At 40.1% G+C, this 19721-nt stretch overlaps 2 gene segments (V, D, J or C); both read left to right on the forward strand.

Annotated features, from left to right (window-relative positions):
• The window catches only part of LOC131922436 (Ig lambda-2 chain V region MOPC 315-like), a 271341-nt gene that overhangs the window by 194969 nt on the left and 56651 nt on the right, over nucleotides 1–19721 (forward strand).
• On the forward strand, nucleotides 17345–17872 carry LOC131922439 (immunoglobulin lambda variable 4-69-like). The segment is given in 2 exon segments: nucleotides 17345–17428; nucleotides 17550–17872. Coding segments are annotated over 2 exon segments (402 nt in total).

A 19721-nucleotide genomic window follows, 5' to 3' on the forward strand; every position in this document is an offset into this window, starting at 1 on the left:
GTTAGCAGCAATTCAACTGAGATCCATTTGGAAGAGGACACAGAGGCATCCAGTCTGAAGAAACAGGATCAGGTGAGGAATTGGCAAGGTGAGGTGGCTGTGGCTTGTTCTGCTTCTCTGATTTTCCAGCATTTACACAACACCTGGCTTCAGGTTTGTTTTTATTAATAAGACCTATTAAAATTCGTGCTACATGGGCTAGAAGAACATACTGAAAGGGGCATCTGCATGTAAGTAGGGGTTCTCTATGTCCACTCAAGAAATGAGTCTCAATGTGATGTTGATGGCCTGGGAGGAGGGCCTTAACAGTCAGGTTACAGTAGCACTAAGGAAAGTCTAGAGATAATGGAGTGGAGAATGGGAAGGAGGGTAAAGACATTCCCCCTGAGTTCCAGCCTAGTATGACAGCTGTGGTCCCTGATGAACAAAGGTTCTGTGGGAAATGAAGTCACAGAGGATTAGAGATGTGCTAGAAGAAAGACTGAAAGTGGCTGACAGGAATATCTAAGGGGACTCTGATGCCAAGCTATTGACCTTAGGCCACAGGGGACCCTCTAATATTCTTAGAAACAATCAGATCTCTGTGGAGGACCCAGAAGCACAAAGCCTTAGATGAGAAACACTGAAATTATTTCAGAAGCCCCTCCTGGCCACACATGATGACTTTGCATTCCCAAACCTCCCACAAGGCTACAGAGCATTTATAACCCAACTAATGACGGTTCCTTCTTGTTACAGGAATCTATAGATCAGTATGCAAACTCAACATTTAAATACAAATTTTAAAAATGATGACTGATTTTTATTCATTCATTCATTCATTCACTTAGAGCTTGTTAATTAATCAACATTACACAGAACTGGAAAAGTGATTTTGAACGAAGACTGACCAGAACAATATGAAATCTACTTAGAGATTATTCTTTATGTTATTAGATTCTCACATTTATTTTATGTCCATAATTAGATCCTGCCTGTGGAAAAGTCACCAGTAAATTCAGGAAATGGAACCCAGACATTTTATATTTAACAAGTTTGTGTGAGGTAAGAGTGAGTAAGACAATGGGCTCTCTTTTTCTGAGGGATGGTGGGAGACTGTGAATGTAGTTGGAATAAGCAACACCTCACCAGTGTCCTCTGGGTTGGGCCCTCTTTACTTCTGTGGAACCACATATAGATCTACCCACTTCAGAACAGTTAATTAATGCAGGGTTCTGCATTGTTGGGTTTATGACAGAGAACAGGGAGTGGCACCCAGCTGTGGACACAAACTGGGGTGTGTCCAGCATGGTCTTCACACTCACTGTCACCTCTTACTTTTGCTCATTTACAGAAGACCAGCCAAGGCTTTGCCACCTGCTCAGTCAGAACAGAACTTCAAGATTGGCAGTGACATTAAGATTACTTCAGATGATGATGTTGATTAGGTGGGACCCTGACGATGATCTCTCCAGTGTCCTGAACCTTCTGGCCAGGCATCCATTAAAAACTCAGCCTCCACTGCAGAGGTGGTCATGTGACACATCCCCTGCTGCTCAGGAGAGAGGATGCAGCAACAGTGCACAGAGAATCAGCAGGCTCAAGGCAAATCCTGCCCAGCTCCACAGATTGTCCAGCTTCTACCTGGAACCATATCCAAAGACTGCATTGTCTGAATGCTGAACTCTGATCCTGGTGATGGTGAGGCCATGATATGGATGATGGTGTGGTAAAAAACACTCAACATCTGAAGTTTTCTCCAGTCCCATCCGGGCCCACAACTGCTCAGACCCAAATAAACACACAGAGACTTATATTAATTAAAACTGTATGGCCTAGGGGCTGGAGATATGGATCAGTGGTTAAAAGCACTGACTGCTCTTCCTGAGGACTCAGATTCAGTTTCCAGCACCCACATGACAGCTAACATCTATCTGTAACTCCAAAATTTGACACCCTCACATGGACGTACATGCAGGCAAAATGCCAATGCACATAAAATAAAAAAAATACTGTATGGCCTAATGGCTCAGACTTCTTGTTAGCTAGATTTTACATCTTAAATTAACCCATTTATATAAATCTATACCTTGTCATGTGGCTCGTGGCTTACCCATATCTTTACATCTTGCTTCTCCTAGCAGCATCTGGCAGCATCTCCTGACCCCGCCATACTGTACCCAGAATTCTCCTTGTCTGCTTATCCCACCTATACTTCCTGCCTGGCTACTGGCATATCAGCTTTTTATTTATTAACCAATCAGAGCAACACACTCATAGCATACAGAGTGTTATCCACAGCACTTTCACTTTTCTTTTTTTTTTCAAAAAGGAAGGTTTTAACTTTAACATAGTAAAATTACATATAACAAAGCAATTATCAAGCAAGAATTACAGTTACAATATCTAGTCTATTTATTATATCTAGCCTATTTGTATTTTACTACCAACTGGGGCAATGGTGACATTCATTCCCTGGCTTCTGACAAAGACCATGTCTGTGTCCCTGGACAAACCCCATTTAGGGTCAGTGTTGATATCCATGGCTTGTGTTGCCATTAAGAACCACTCAGACACTGGGGTCTGGGCAGCCACCTAGGTTCAGGAGGGTGTCCAAGGGCTATGCTACTGTTGAGGCTATGCAGATCTAACCAGCCATGCTGCTACCCAGGACCATGGCTTTCCCTGGATTGGGCTGATGGCAATGGCCATGTCTGGGTCCGTGGTTCCTGTTCTCCTCTAAGACAGTGAAGGTAGGGCTGCACAGAGTTGACCCTGCCCCCTTACTCAGGAGAGCAGACCTTCACGTGGCCTGGGCAGCACAGTGGAGCTGACACCTTGGGCAGGTAAGCAGGCCCTGAAGGCATGAGAGTAGGAGAGCTGGCCCCACTATCTCTCTGTCAAGTGGTGGCATAGGCAAGGGAAATATGTTCTTCCCGCACTGTACCCCACCTCAACACCTACTGAATTCGGGAAATCTGGTCCCAAGTCACAAGAGTGGGAGAGCTGATACTGTCCCTCACTGGCTGCAGCACTAGGGAGATCAGGCCCTACACCTTGCCTGAGCAAAATAGTAGAGCTGGGCCTGGTGCTGTGGGTGCAGGTGAGCCAGTCTCCACTGCATGAGAGCAAGAGAAATGATGCTGCTCATTACTGCCTGCTGCAGTGGGTGAGCTAGGGCAATCCTGGCAAGCTTGTCCTGTTGTCCATGAGGGAAACCTGGCAGGTTGAATAACCAGCTAACACCCAGGATTAGAACCAGGGCTATGTGTTGGCCCATACCAACATCTATCTCATCTATGAACTCCTGGAACATGGTAAGGTGCCAGATTTGCAGATCCAAAGCCCTAGGATTTCCATTATATAAGGCAACAGCAAGATATCCAAGTGGAGTCCCAGTGAGGGCCCAGTATCAACAGTGTAGCAGAAGCCACAGGCCTCAAGCCATCCAATGACTCATGGCAATGTACACTTACAAGTAAAGATGTAAAGACTAAAGAGTATCAGTGTGACTCACTCTCCCACAGCTTCTAAGCCTACACTATTCTTTTTTGTATGTTAATTGGCTTGGTAATTATTGTTTTTTGCTTGTTTGATTTTCTTTGGGATTTTGTTTTGTTTTGGGGAAGAAGTTGCAAGGCTGGAGGGTGAATATGAAGGGACAGGGAGATTGATGGGTTCAATATGCAAGATGTAAAACCTACAAAGAATCAATAAAAAGGATAATCAGAAATATAGTATGAAAAAACATTGATTAAACACAATCTATAAGACAAGCCAATACTTGGATAAGTAAAATAAATCATGGTTATGGAAATTGACTACTCAAAGAAAAAATAAATTATATTGAGATTTATATGCCATAAGAAGGTTATTTGTCAAAAATGGTAAATACTGACAAGATACAGAATGTGTCTGAAGCTCTTATAGTATATATTAGTGTATATTATCTCTTGGAGTTTGATAATGGGGGTATTAGCTCTGTTTAATACACTCTGCATCTTTATAAAACAAATCCTTGGGCATCAAATTATCATACAGATAACTGAATTAATCAGCATCCTACATAGAAAGAGGATGAATGGAAGATCAGCACACCAAGTGATATCCAAAAAAGATACCCGAATGAAATGACAAAAACAATTCCAGCTTTGAAAACTGAGTTCAGAAAAGAGGTAGACATAGTGAAGAGAAATGACTTTGAGAAGAAGATGAAGGTAAAAAAATTAATGTCATGTTTATAAACCTTGGAGGTAGCCTTAAAGTAGAATGTCTCAAATAGAAGGGAGAATATCAGGACTTGAAGATGAAATAGTGGAACTGGACCACTCAAGCAAATAATATGAAAAGTTTTAAAAAGCAAATAAAAGGACCATGCAGGAGTTATTACACACCATGAAAAGACCAAATATTTGAACCATAGATATGGATAAAAGGGAAGAATACCAGGTTAATGCTATAGGCATAAACTTCAACTAGATAACAATGGAAAATTTACCTAAATCAAAGAGATGTTAAGTTGTATCTCATAAAGATAAAAGAAACACAGAGAACACCAAACAGATAGTACCAGAAAAGAAACCCCTTACAACATATTATGCCCAAAATACTAAATATATTGAACAAAGAACGTGTTTTGAAATGTATGAGATAATACCCACAGTAACATATAAAGTAAAATCCACCAGAATAACAGCTGATTTCTCAGTGAAAACTTTAAAAGCCAAAAGAGCCTGGAGCAAATGTACTTCAAGATCTCAACAATCATGTATGTCTATTGATACTACTGTACACAGGAAAACAGTTGTGCCAAGGTAGAAAAACAAAGAAAGAAAGACTCCCTATAATATGAACACACTAATAGAACTCATGTCCACCCAACAAGCCTTACAAAGAATACAGGAAACAATGCTTCAAACTGAAGAGATCAAGGAACAGAGCCAGTTTACTGTAAAAGGAATATACATGAAATTATATTTACTAAAATAAAAAATACTATCAAGGACAATAAGGACAAAATAAGCCATTAATCAACACACACCTTCATAATAACTTTAAATAATAATGAGCTCACTTTCCCAAACAAAAGACATAAGTAAAATGAATGGATTAAGAAACAAAACCTACCTTTCTTAACTCTACAAAAATCTCATTTAATCTTAAGGATAGTCACCTCCTTAAAGTGAAAGGATGGAAAAAATTACAAGCAAATAGGATGATGAAGCAAGCTGGGTCACTATCCTAGCATCCTATTTAATAGATCTTACACTAAAATTAACTAGATGAAATTTCATAAAAAGCATGCTGTTGGTTGTAAAGACACAGATTAAATCCATCTCAGTAACAGTGGGTGAAATCAATACACTACTTTCTTCAAAAGACAAATCATCCACATAAAAATACACAGGGAAACATCAGAATTAAATGACACCATATATCAAATGTACCTAGTAGATATCTAAGAATATTGCAACCAAACATGAAATAGACATTTTATTCAGCATGCTTCCATGTCCTAGGCAGAGTAGAACCAAAGAATCATCTCCCCCCTTCAACCCCTCCTATGCTCCTCTACTCCCTCTCTGCTCATGACCATCTATTAATTACTGTTATGTTGTATATATAGAATTATACCATCAGTGGGCTCATTGACTGATGCATACACACACACACACACACACACACACACACACACACACACACACACACTTATATATGTCTGGCTACTTTAAATTAGATCATATATCAAAGACTTGATTCCTGGGGAAGTCCACTTATCCCTTCCTTAGCAATGATAATTGCCTGTAGCTCCTGTAGCTATTCATCAAGGGATTTCCTCCATCACTGTTAACTGGTTTTGTCATTGTACCAGTCTTTATTACTTGACAATGTTTTTGTGATTTTGTGAGTTCAAATTCCTTGTCATACATAAAGGACACTATTTCACAGGTGATACTCTGATCCTCTCACTCTTACAATATTTCTGACCATTCTCCCATGATATTCTCTGAGCCTTAAGTATAGGAGACTGTTGTGAGCCTATCAGTTGGGGCTGGATATATACACACCATGGTGAGCTGTTCCCTGCATTTTAATCAGTGCTAGATTTCTGTAATAGGCTCTGGTGCAAAAGGAAATTTCTTTAATGATGTCTAAGTGCTACACATGTTTGTGGTATATAGATAATTATTGAGCATGCCATTAGAAATTATACTGGTTAAGGAAAGTGGCAATAGTGTTCTCATCAGCCATAGAGAGTTGACTAGGTTTTCAGTAACAAGCCCTCATTATCTCGTATTTAGTGGTCCTTCAGTCCAATTAGACAGCTGTTTCTGTTTGTTTGTTTGTTTGCTTTGTTTTGTTTTTTTACTTTGAAGTCTTGCCATGCTGGTTAACTGTAGGTGGTAGGTAGTACAGCTGGGCAGGTCTATTGATTGCTTTTCTCCATTGGGAGCCTGTTTAGCATCTTGGTATACTATAAAAGCCAGTGTTCAGGGAGGAGCCTTGCAGGTGAGTTACAGCTGATTCTTCAAGTTCTGTGTCTGAAGTATGTGGTATCTTCAGCAATATGGTTTTACCTTCAACTTCTAGGTGAGCATCATGGAAAATATCAATAGCCTATATTATCTTAGATGTCTCTTGGAGTCCCCTAACACTCCACATAAACACATAAGTAATTGAAATTGTAAGTTTCAAAAGCAATTGAATTTTATTATAGTTCTATGTTAATATTATATTCAACTATCTCTAAAATGAGATGTGAACTGAAATAAAATTAAAGCTTTGCTCAGCTGCAAAGCTGGCCTATAATCCCAGTGCCCATGGTAGAAACAGTTCCTGGGACTGTTGGCCTGTCAATCTAGTTAAATCAGTGAGTTCAAAGTTAGGGGAAGACTCCATGTTAGAGAGAATGGAGATAAATAGGATACATCAGTCTCTGCCCTCAACATGAACAAACTTGTCCACACGTGTCTATGCCTGAACACATAGGACAAATACAAAGAAAACTGCAAATTAATGATATTTCACACCCTTACTCTGGCTCTGTTCCACTAAACAGTGCAAAGTACAGACCACAGAGGAAAGTTAATAAAACACAGGTGTAACTATGCATCCATGCATCTCCCACATCCCTATGATCACTTTCACCTCTCCAGGGCTTCAAGACCTAGATCCAGATGACAGAAATGAGGCTAAGAGAGACACAATATTTAACACAATGGAATCATGATGTGAAGGGAAATAAGGCAAACTTACCACATTTTTTCTTATGTGTGAAACATAGCAGGCAAAAATACTCATGAATGTAACAGGCAAACTTTTAGCGGTGCAAAAGTGGGGAAGGGCAAAAGCAGGGCGTAAGAGCAGAAAATATGGGGATGAATAAATATCTTTATATATATATATATATATATATATATATATATATATATATATATCTTTATACATAGGGGAATATGTCATAGTAAAACGCATTACTTTGTACTGTTATTGTGTTCTACTAAAATTATCAATGGTTATTAAAATGAGATGAATAATATACTTTGAAGATGAAAGTCACTACAGATTTTTCAAAGTAAGATACAATGACCTTACAGACCACTGGACAGCTCTGGCATCATAATGCTGTCTGATAGATGATTAGGCATGCTGTGTCTGTACTCTCCAGTCTACATAGCTCAGATTTGGTTCTTTAGTCTTTCATTGCAATGTTAAGTACTAAATATTGCATTTTAAAAATATTGTTGCAGTTGTGCTCCTTAGCTTTTGATATATAATGTTTTCGTGTTTAAAAACTTCACAAGTGTAATTTCATACCTGTTACTGTAATCCTGGTCAGCAGTCTATGCCTGGAAGAGAGGGTTCATGGACCGTATGTTAGAAGTTCATATTGTTATATTGCGAAGTGACCATGCTGTCAAACATCTTTGTAAATGTGTATGCTTATACCCTAGACTCAGTTTGGTAAAGAAGCTTCTTTTTGCAATGGGCAACAGTCAATGGAGAGACACATAACTGATCACAGTCCTGAGATTAAGAGACTGAGTGCTCAGCTCTAAATGGGACATGTTTATCAGCACTCACCCCAAACACACACAACAATGCTCAGGGAACATTGGAGTGAGGATGGAAAGAACATAAGAGCCACAGAACAGGAGACTGTTGGACCGCTTTGAAATGTGTGGTGATATTGTGTTCCCCAAAATATTGTGCACCCTAATAAACTTATCTGGGGTCAGAGAACAGAACAGCCACTAAATACAGAAGCCAGAAAGTGGTGGCATGCACACTTTAATCCTAGCATTCCAAAGGCAGAGATCCATCCAGATCTCTGTGAGTTCAATGCTACACTGGAAACAGTCAGGCATGGTGACTCACGCCTTTAATCCCAGGAAGTGAAGGCAGAAAGCAGAGAGATATGTAAGGTGTGAAAACCAGGAACTAGAGCTGATTCAGCTTTTAGGCTTTTGAGCAGCAGTTCAGGTGAGACCCATTCTGGATGAGGACTCAGAGGCTTCCAGTCCAAGGAAACAGGATCAGCTGAGGAATTGGCGTGGTGAGACTATGACTTGTTCTTTTCTCTGATCTTCCAGCATTCACCCCAATAACTGGCCTTGGGTTTGTTTTTGTTAATAAGACCATTTAAGATTCATGCTGCAGAAATGTGCTTTGAAATGCTGTCCTCTAGATATGATATGCTATCAGAATTAGAAACTTACAGAAGCTATGGTTATGTGCACAAGGCCTACACATAATCAAGACAACAAAAGTCCTGGAATAGATAGGGTAGATTATGGTAGAGGGTGAAAACATTGGCTACACAGATAAGCACTGGTGAAGCCAAGAAAGTGAAGTCACTTCTATGTTTTCGTAGCACAAGCCAGTCAAGACACCCACAGGCATTTTGTTTACCTCAGTCATTCTGCCTAGATCATCTACCTTGACCATTGTTTCTAAAGTCAACAAAAACCCATCATAGGTTGAAGTCATGTTTATTTTGTAATAATTTTATAATGTCTTAAGCTATTTTGTACTCACAGGACTGAGTTAATTGTTATCAGAAAACATTTTTTTTCAAAGTTGTGCTATGCTTAAATATGGCCAAAAGAAAATTACCTGAGTCAGACTCAAGAAGTCTTGGTCCTGCAGCAGTTACCTAAACCGAGCCGATCAGTTTTTCATTCTTTCACCCTAATCACTTTCCTTGCCTCCTGTAAAGCCTGCAGGGACCCTCCCACAGAGGATCTCCAGTCTCATTGCCCATACTCATGGAGATTAAATAACTTACTGCTCAATGACAAAAGGTTGAAGACGGAATTAAGAAAGATTTTCTAAATCTGTAATTAAATGAAAATGACAACACAGCCCAACAAAACTTTTTGGACATAATAAAGAAGTTGTAAGAGGAAAATTTATAGCTCTAAATGTATATATTTTTTAAAAAATCAGGAAGAGTGACTGAAGAGTGTTGGTTAAACGATGGCGCTTGTGGCTGGCCGGTGGAGGAGAATGCTGATCAGAAGAATCCTTACAAAGAGATGGATCAGTTGTTGAGAGTATTGGATGCTCTTTCAGAGGAATCAGGTCCAGCTCCTTGCAGCCACTTGGCACCATACACTTAGCAGCAACTTCAGTTTCAAAGCATTTGCTCTCCCTTCTAACCTCCATGTGCTCTTGTCTGCACTTGCTGGATATACATGCATTCAAGCACATTCACTCAAACTTATTAAATGTTTTCTTTAAGTCATAGAGCACCAATAAATTACTTAAGGATGCTTCTTCTCAAGGTTTGGAAAATCAAGGACAAATGAAGCCCAAACCTAGGAGATGGAGAGAAATTAGAAAAAAATAGAGCAGAAATAATGAACCAGAAACGAACAACATATAAGGAATCAATGGAGGCTGTCTCTATGGAAACAAACAACACATAAGAATTCAATGGAGGCTGTCTCCAAGGAAACAAACAACACATAAGGAGTCAATGGAGGCTGTCTCTATGGAAACAACACATAAGGAGTCAATGGAGACTGTTTCTATGGAAACAACACGTAAGGAGTCAATGGAGGCTGTCTCCATGGAAACAACACATAAGGAGTCAATAGAGGCTGTCTCCACTGCATTTGCCAGTGCAGCCTCAAAGTATTTTCTCTTGGTAAGCTGCAGGATCTCCTGCATGTTAGTCCTTTTCTGGCAGAGAAATGAATGTGGAACAAAGTTAGACTTTAAGTTAGAGCGGGTCATGACTGTCCCTCATGAAGGTATCACAGGAATGGAATGCATTGAGATGTTTATAATTCTCCTTCCAGAGTTAGCATAGGAAGAGTAGGGAGGGTTTCAGGTAAGACTTAGTCATACCTTCTCCTTCTAAATAGTCTTCAAAATTCCAGGTCTGCCTCTTAGAATGTTTCCTTTTCTGAGAATGATAATTTCATTGAGATACTACCAATTAAAATATATGTTACCAATATAGTTACACTGAAATATCTTTGTTTTTATTGGAACTAAAATAGCTTCAGGAAGGTCAGGTTGCCCTGACCCTGCACTTCCTCTACCTAGGAGCTCCATTTGCCTGTAAACAAAGGGCTTTTTACCTTGTTTGAGAAAATGTTTCACAACACAAAGGGTCCTTCATTCCCTACTGAGAAAGGGTCCTGATATGCAAAAACAGTTTGGTTCCTGTACAGAAGTGGTCTTTTGTGATGTTTTACAAGATCAAAGGTTACATTGTAAAGACCTTCTAGTCTGCAACAGGTGTGATGTGATTGCAGCTTTTTGTTATTAAAAACCCTAATGTCCTGTCCTTTGTCTTTCCCAGGCAGGAGCCTTCTCTTGGTCAGTTAGAGGACTCATTATACTCTTAATTGGCTTTGCAAAGCTTGATGATCTGTAACTTTCTCAAGTGGACTATTTTAGACCGAAATAGGAGAGTATAGCTTAATAAAATATATGCCCAAAGTAATTCACTAATAAATTAAAGTTGTCTAGACATTATAAATATTTACTTCAGCAGAAAGGGAAGATTTGTCACTGCTCTGATAGACTGGGTTTACACAAACCAATACCGTTCTTGATATCCATTCAAGACTGCTGTAAGTAATATGTTTCAAGAAAACAAGATAATTTTATACTATTTTGGGTGGCTAGAGAGACAGTTCAGTGATTTAGAGCACATATTGCTCTTGCAGAAGATTCATGTTCATTCCTAGCACCCATGTAGTTTGCCTCATAAGGCCCTGTAATTCCCCATATAGGGCAATTAGGGCAATTAGACCCAACAGCTATGGTATCTCTCTCTCTCTCTCTCTCTCTCTCTCTCTCTCTCTCTCTCTCTCCTTCTCTCTCTCCCTCTCTCTCTCTGTTTCTCTGTCTCTCTCTGTCTCTGTCCCTGTCTCTGTGTGTGTGCATGCACATTTGCATTCATGGGTGCATGCGCACAGGGATAATGTAAAATAAAAATAAACATTATTTTCAGTACTTTCAAAAATACTTCTGTTGTGCCCAGATCGTGACCCCCAGAGAGACCACCAAAGACAAGCATGCCAGAATGCAAAAGCAAGGTTTAATTCCGGATATCCAAAAGCAATACAAGCGTAGGCAGGGACTTAGTCCAACACATCCAACGCAGCGGAGGCTGGAAGAAGTGCCTGCCTGTCTGCAAGCTCAGTTTTTAAAGGGAAAAATCACAAGGTTACATCATTTAGGGGTGCTAGTATGGGCATAATTCTGATTGGCTCGCTTCTAGGGGCTTTCTAGAAATCATGGCTTAATCTTACTTCTAAGGGGGTGGTTGCCCACCACCATTTCTCATTGGCTGCCCTCAGGTGGGGACACTTTTATGGTCAGTTACCCTGGAAACCAGGGTTGGAACATTCTATAGTCCGGCAGTCATTACCTAGTGACTACCTTGTGACTCTGTACTTTTACACTTCCTGGTTTCTGGAATCTGGACTGACTTGTTTCAGTAACTATTGGCCTATTCCTAGAAGGAGAAATCTTAGGTAGGCCTTAGTTTTTGGGTGAAAGCATTTTGGTCTTATTTCTAAGATGGCTCATTTTGGTCTCACACTTCTTTTTTGTTTCAGCTCTAGGTCTTGATCACAGGTCTCTATGCATGCTAGTCACATTCTCTATTAGTGCTATACACTTCCAGGCCTGTAAGAATTTCTGTCCTTTTTTCCTGTCTTTTCTTACAGCATAGGATGTGATCAATAGGAATAACACAGACTCTCAGGGTGTCAGACCACATCACAGTAAAATCTACACCTGAGAACTCTTGCCATTAGATGACATTACTCATTAAGTTCAATGTGGGCCATGTCTGGAGCTTGGCTTTTGGAAAAACACTCTAATAAATTTTCACTGACAATAAAAAGTGAAATTCATTTTATAGTCAGTTATAACTTCCAAAGCAAGGTGTGTCTCATTCTCTCCAAGAAAGACAAAACAAACAGTAATAGAGAAAAATGAATGAACCAAAAGACAGGTATTATTTCAGTTCTGATAATGAACTCTAGGGAATTCTGACGCAGAAAAGTTACAGTGTGAATGAGAAAAACATAATACAAGGACACTAATACTGAGATGGATCAGAGTGTCTAATTATATGGTAAAGATTTTTCACTGAAAAATCGCTGAATCCTATCAAGAAAAAAAATACAGGTATTTTGATTAAGAGGGAAAATAACTGGGATTCAAAATGCATAAAAGTCATTAAAACAATGAAAATTAAACAGATAGAATTTTAGTTAAAGTTAATAGCAATTTCGATGATGAACTAAGGAACCTATAGTAGGAAAATAGAAATCATGTGGAAGACATTTAATACAAAGTATGAAAACTACCCCTGTCCAGCAGGGGGCACTGTGTGCTTCTGAGAATCTGACAAGACTTGAGGCTGACTCCTTACTCACATGTAATCTCCTGGGCAAAGCGGCCTGGACTAGAGGTTACAGCAGTTGTTTCCTCAAGCTGCCCCAGCCCCTTTGGGAGGAGAGTTGTCCCTGGACTGCAGAGATGAAATGAGGTGGTGACGGTGATAGTAAAAGTCTCACAATGCATGGACTCACCACATTCCTGATACACTGAGAACCCCAGAGTCCAGCAGCATCTGTGGGTCTTGGGAATCTCTGGAAATCTACAGCATGACCTGGATGCCTACCTCATTCCCCAGCCTTCTCCATCTCTGTCAGGTGTCATGGAGACAAAATAGGCCTGCCTTTGGAATGATCCCTCTCATTTCTGGACTCTTTCCTAACAGCTATTTCTTTTCAGGCTCTCCTCCCCAAGCTGAGGTGATGCTGGGGAATGACACTCTCCAGCAGTTACTGATCTGCTCTTTCCACACTGGTTCCAGAAGCTGCCTGGCCAAGCCTCTAGGCTCTGATTCACCCAATAATGACGGGCACTCCCAGTCTCCTGTCACTTTTCACCTTAAACATAACCTTGTCCTGGGCTCTAGGGTTACAATCTGAGGACAGTGCTGAAGGCTACTGCATGAACACTGCAGTGGTGCTCAGCACAGTGAGACACACATGGAGAAGCAAGACACAAACATGCATTTGTCTGGGCCTGGGTATAAGCCCTGTCCTGTGGAGTGGGTCCCATGACCAGTCACTGTTGCCATCCTGATGTAGACTCTCCACAGACAAGAAGGTGAAGGGAAGCATCTGCCTTCATTTGTGTCCTAGTTAGAGTCATAAAAGTGGAGATGTTTGTCAACTATTATGATAGAGATTTTTAAAAGTACGGAATTCAAATATTTTATTCCTTCATTAGTTGTATTTGCTTGTAAGACTAGAGTCAACATGTCTCCAGAGAGAAGCATTCTCAGTGATGTTGTCTATAAAACTTAAATCTAAGTGAAGTAACTATCCATCCATATTTTTTTAACTATTGGTATATTACATTTCATTTGAAGGCAATGCAAATTCAATGTATAATTTTAACAGCTATGAAATAGTATATATATATATATATATATATATATATATATATATATATGGAAATAATTTCTACTCTAACATTAAGTTAACATATTTTCTCCTAAAAAGATATGCTGACATGATAAATCCAAGTACCAGTGAATGCGATCTTTTATAAAGCTGTAAGTACTATTTTAGATGTCTAATCAAAGGGTTTCATGCTAAAGTACAATGATTCATCTCTGAGTTCATTAGATAATTTTGAGAACACAGGTATGCAGTGATGGATTGCCATGTGAACCTGATATAAGTATTGGCCTTTGTGGCTGCTGACCAAATGATCACCAAATATTTGCCCAAACAACAGACACAAAGAGGGAAGGAAGAGGTGCTATAGGGTGCTTGGCTTAGCATGTTCAATTTGCAAGTCTGTCCTTCAAAAACCAATGTGAGATAGCACAAGTCACTTGTGTTAGCCCATGTTGGTTGTTGTTTGTTGTTCCTGTAATCCCTGGGAAGTAACAACCCAAATAACCATTTGTAAAGTGTTTCTGAATTTGCATTCATTTCTTTGATCTTGACTCATATTTTACTCTCAAGGATGTTGACATGATGGTTCATGTTTCTAGCTTTATGACTGAAACTGAAGTCTGAATTTAAACAATTTTCAGTCTTAACTCACAAATCTCTCTCTCTTCTTTTAATATTTTAATATTGTAAGCAATGGCATAGAAGTGCAGCTTCTAAGAGATGCCTTTTCTTTAATGGTGTCCACATGTGAATGTATGTTCATGTAAATATTACCTTGTTATTAGAAATTCAGTTTTGGATACTTAGTGAACTATATGACACTGAGGGACATGCCTGTCATTTATAGTGGGAAATCTTTAAAAAGTTAATCCTGGCATCTAACACACAAAATGGGACTCACGAAGTTCTCCTGCTGCAAATGTTGGTAGGAAACAGTGGAATCAGGAAAAGTTTGTAACCCAAGTATCAACAGTTTGTAGCCTGTGTTAGTTCAATCCTTGTTAGAACTCAAGGTGCACATAGAACTTGCATCTGTGGATCAGAAGTGGGGCCTGATATTTCCTTCCCAAGAAATTCACATCAGTATTTGAATATCAACACTAATAAGAAGGGCATAAAATAAGGTAAAACCACAGGCAGACAGAATGCAGCAACAATACATGAAAGAATCAAAATATTTTTAAAATTCTTATATATTTGCATATTTATTTATTTAGTATATGTGAGTATGTGTGTGTATGTGTGTGCATGTGTGTGTTCATGAGTGTGTGTGTGTGTGTGTGTGTGTGTGTGTGAAAGAGAGAGGAGGAAGTGAGCTATTGGAGGACAACTTGCATAAGTCAGCCATTTCCTTCCACCATGCTTGTTCCAAGAATTGACTCACATTGTCAGACTTGGCAGCAAGTGCAGTTATATGCTTAGTCATCACACCAGTTAAAAGGTCTTGAAAAGGTACTCTGTACAGTTCAATACATGGTTTCTACTAGGGGCAAAAGAAGCCTTGCTTCCTTGCCTTTCTTCCTTTCTCTTTTTCTTCTTTCCTTCCTTCTTTTCTTTCTCTCTCTTATTCTTTAATTGTTTGTATCAATTAATATTACTCTAAAGTGTTTTACTACTTTACTTAAAAGTTTTTATACAATATATTTTGATTATGTTCTTTCTCTTCTCCCAATTCCCCTCAGATCTTCCCAACTTCATACATACTCACCCAGCTTCATGTTCTTTCTCTTTCTCAAACAAAACAAAACAGAAAAATAACAAAAAAATCAAAACAGACAAACTAAAAGAAGAAAATCAACCAGACAAAAAAATAAAAACAACAAAAAGTGTGCTTGTGTGTGCATGTGCACACAAACATCCTAGACACACATACACACACACACACACACACACACACACACACACACACCATGGAGTCTGTTTTCTGTTGGCCAACTACTCCTGTACATTAGGCCTGCCTTAGAGTGTAGTTGATATAGTTAGTGACACCTCGTGGGAGAAAAATGATTTTCCCTTTTCCAGAAGTTACCTATTACCATAACTTCATAGCTAAGTGTTGGATTTTTTTCCATTTCTGTTTCTCAGTGCTGGGGTTTTGTCTGGTTTGAACCTGTACATGTCTTGTGCATTCTATCACAGTCTCTGTGATTTCTTACGTGAATCTTACCTGTTATGTCTAGAAGATGCTCTTTCGTTGGAGTCATCCACCAGCTCTCGCTCTTACAATGTTTCTACCTTCTATTCTGCATATTTCCTGATTCGGATGAGAGTGTTTTGACAAAGAAAATCCATGTAGACTGTTTCTTTAACAATATATGAGTTAAAGCATGCCTCAGCAAACACTAACCTGGTGTCCTAGCTTTTGCCCAATTTCACCAAGAATTTCTTCTCCTATCTTGATTTGTTAATTCTTGTCTCACATTTAGGGCTGTATCCCTTACTGATCATCCATCCCCTAAAGCCTCAGCAGTTAGATAATGTATTTTTTGTTGTTGTTGTTTTTTCCAGGCAGGGTTTCTCTATGTAGTTTTGGTGTGCTGTCCTGGAACTCGCTCTGTAAACCAGGCAGGCCTCAAACTCACAGAGATCCACCTGGCTCTGTGTCCCAAGTGCTGGGATTAATCACCACCCAGCCTTAGATAATGTATTTTTATATCAGATGCATAGAAGGTAGGTTTCTATGGAAACCATCACACACAGTCATTCTTCATGATCCTCTCTAATCCTTAATTAAGGACAACCACAGGCCCACTGCTTTATTTCACAATAAAGTTTGTGAACTTTTTTAGTGTCTATTGTGCTTTGACTTGTGATTTTCTAAAAAAATATATATTTCTAATGCATTAAATGAGTCTGACACTATAATATTTATCCTCATAGTCACCAATACTCACCAGTAAGTCTCTATGGGTCAATCTGCTGAGGAACCTTGGACGGGTGTGGCTTCTTGTACAATCTGAGAAGGAGCTAATGGAGGATATTATCTGTGTCCTCAGTCTGTATTGAAGAAGCCCCTGGATAAAGAGTTTCTCATAAATTCAAGTCTACATACTGTGCCAAGAGGAGGCAAGTCCTGTCCTTGATGAGAAAGTGTTTAGTAGACACAGCCTTAGGGGAAGTCTCATTGTCACAGACATGACAGACCTGAACCTGCTCAGTGGGGTCTGTAGGTGACACTGAAGAGTCTGGAGACTCTCAGCTGATAACACAAACATCTGTCTCTTTGTGTCTGCTCAGGGCTCAACAGGCCCAGCAGCTGGGGACACTGTGGTCCCTTGGGCAGCCTCAGGCAGGAAGTGATACCCAGGCTTTTGATGGAACACTCACCTAAGAAGGGATTTGGTTGACCAAAAAAAATTTGCATGAAGGTCCCTGTCAGTTCTCTGGGAATTCTTAAAGGACTAGAGAGACCTGCACCATGTCTGTCTCAGCAGAGCTCAGTGGTGTCTGCACCATGGCCTGGACTCCTCTCCTCTTCTTCCTCCTTCAATGTACAGGTCAGGAGTCATCTGCACCCTGATCCCAGTTCAGGGAAACCATCTGACAACAGATACATTCTGTCCTCTTCTTTCAGCACAGGAAATAATGTGTTTCTTATTTTTTTATTCTTTATTTCAGGGTCTTTCTCCCAGCCTGTGCTGACTCAGTCACCCTCAGCCTCTGCCTCCCTTGGAGCCTCAGCCAAACTTACCTGCACCTTGAGTAGTGAATACAGCAGGTACATCATTCATTGGTATCAGAAACATCCAGACAAGGCTCCTAAGTACGTGATGTATCTTAAGAGTGATGGAAGCCACAGCAAGGGGGATGGGATCCCTGACCGCTTCTCTGGCTCCAGCTCTGGTGCTCATTGCTACTTAAGCATCTCCAACATGCAGCCTGAAGATGAAGCTGACTACATCTGTGGTGCAGATTATGCCATTAATGGACAATTTGGGTGAACACAGTAACCCAGATAAATGAGGAAGCAGGACAGGAACTACTTTGCTCTCTTGCTACCAAGATTGGACTATGATTTTGAGAAGGAACCTCTGAAGTTCTTAGCTACTACAGTTACTGGATGTTTGCTGCTTATTATTCAAGGGGATAGATCATAGGTTTAGCAATTGCTCCCAAACTCCTGGGGGAAAGTGGGGATTGTATAGATTGCATAGCTCTGTAGTAGTAATGACCATGTAAAAGTTAAAACTGTACAGCTGAGGAGATGAGAATATTCTCCTTATAAGCTGGAGAAGAGGATCTAAGGTTCTCACAATTACTCACCGAAGTTCATAGGAATATGTTTTTCATAAGATGGCTTTCTTGTCTTATGCGCTAAATTTTTTTTTCACTACAGCAAGTTCCCAAGAAGCACAGTGTAAGAACATTTAAGGTGACCCTGTTGTTGGAGCCCCCTATTGGCAGCAAAAAATATAAATGGAAAATAGTTACAGGTCTGAGCATTGCCCTTGATGTATATGACTTCCATGTCCTTCCTGCAGTACCCTCTTTACATAATAAGTTTACTCAGAGACTTTGAAGGAAGGACAAAGTAACCACCATGTCTGCCAAAATTCTTTTTGAAAAATTTTTATTGATTAAATTTATACATTTATTTTACACCCCAACCACAGTTTCCCTTTCCTTCTCTCTTTCTATCCCCTCACCTACCCCACCTCCAGTGAACCCCTACCTCCTCTGCTTTTGTTCAGAAAGGGACAGTCCTCCCATGGGTGTCAATAAAGCATGACATATCAAGCTGGATAGGACTAAGCTCCTCCTCTCATATTAAGGCTTGGTAAGGTAATCCAGTATGAGTAATAGGTTCCCAAAAGCCTGCCAAAGCATCAGGGACAAGCCCTCCTCCCAGTGCTAGGAATCACACAAGTAGACAAAACCATATTACTGTCACACATATATAGAGGGCCTAAGTCAGTCTTTTCAGGCTTCTTAGTGATCAGTCCAATGTCTGTGAGCAACTATGAGCCCAGGTTAGTTGTCTCTGTAGGTTCCCCTGTGATAACCCTGGTCCCCCTGGCTCCTATACTCCTCTCTCACTCTCTTCAACAGGATTCTCAGAACTAGGGGAAGTGCTGGGCCGTGGAACTCTGTATCTACTTCCATTAGTTTGTAGCTGGAGAATTTCTCTCCAGCTCCCGCCAAACCCCGCCAGTCCCGGAGCCCACTTATAAAATAAACATACCGACTCTTATATTATTTAAACTTCTCGGCTATTAGCTCAGGCATACCATTGTTTAGCTCTTACTCTTATACTAAGCCCAATTTTGTTAATCTATATGTCCCCACATGTTCTGTGGCTTTACCTGTTGCCTCTACATGATACTTCCTGGACCGCAGCTGGTGTCTCCCCTCCCTGCCTTCTTGTCTTTTTCTTTTTCCAATCTGTTAGTCCCGCCTATACTTCCTGCCTGGCTACTGGCCAATCTGTTTTATTTATCAAACAATCATCCACAGCATTAGTTATTGGACAAAGGTTCTCCAACGACAATTAGGATAGTCACCAATCTGATTACAGGAGATGGCCAGTTCAGGCACCCGCTCCACTGTCTCCACTTTTAGATTCATGGGAGTTTCCCTTGCACCAGGTTTCTATCCTGAACATAAAATGCCCTACCCCCTGCATCAAGACATCTCTTTCACTACTCACGCTTTTTATCCTACCCCAGCCCTAACCTTAATGTTCCCATCACTGTCTGCCCCAGTTTACCCAGGAGATCTCTTCTATTTCCCCTCCCCAGAGAAATCCATATATTCCTATTTGTAACCTCCTTGTTACCTAGCCTCTGTGGG

This window comes from Peromyscus eremicus, chromosome 12 (genome assembly GCF_949786415.1).
Source record: "Peromyscus eremicus chromosome 12, PerEre_H2_v1, whole genome shotgun sequence".
NCBI lineage: Eukaryota > Metazoa > Chordata > Mammalia > Rodentia > Cricetidae > Peromyscus > Peromyscus eremicus.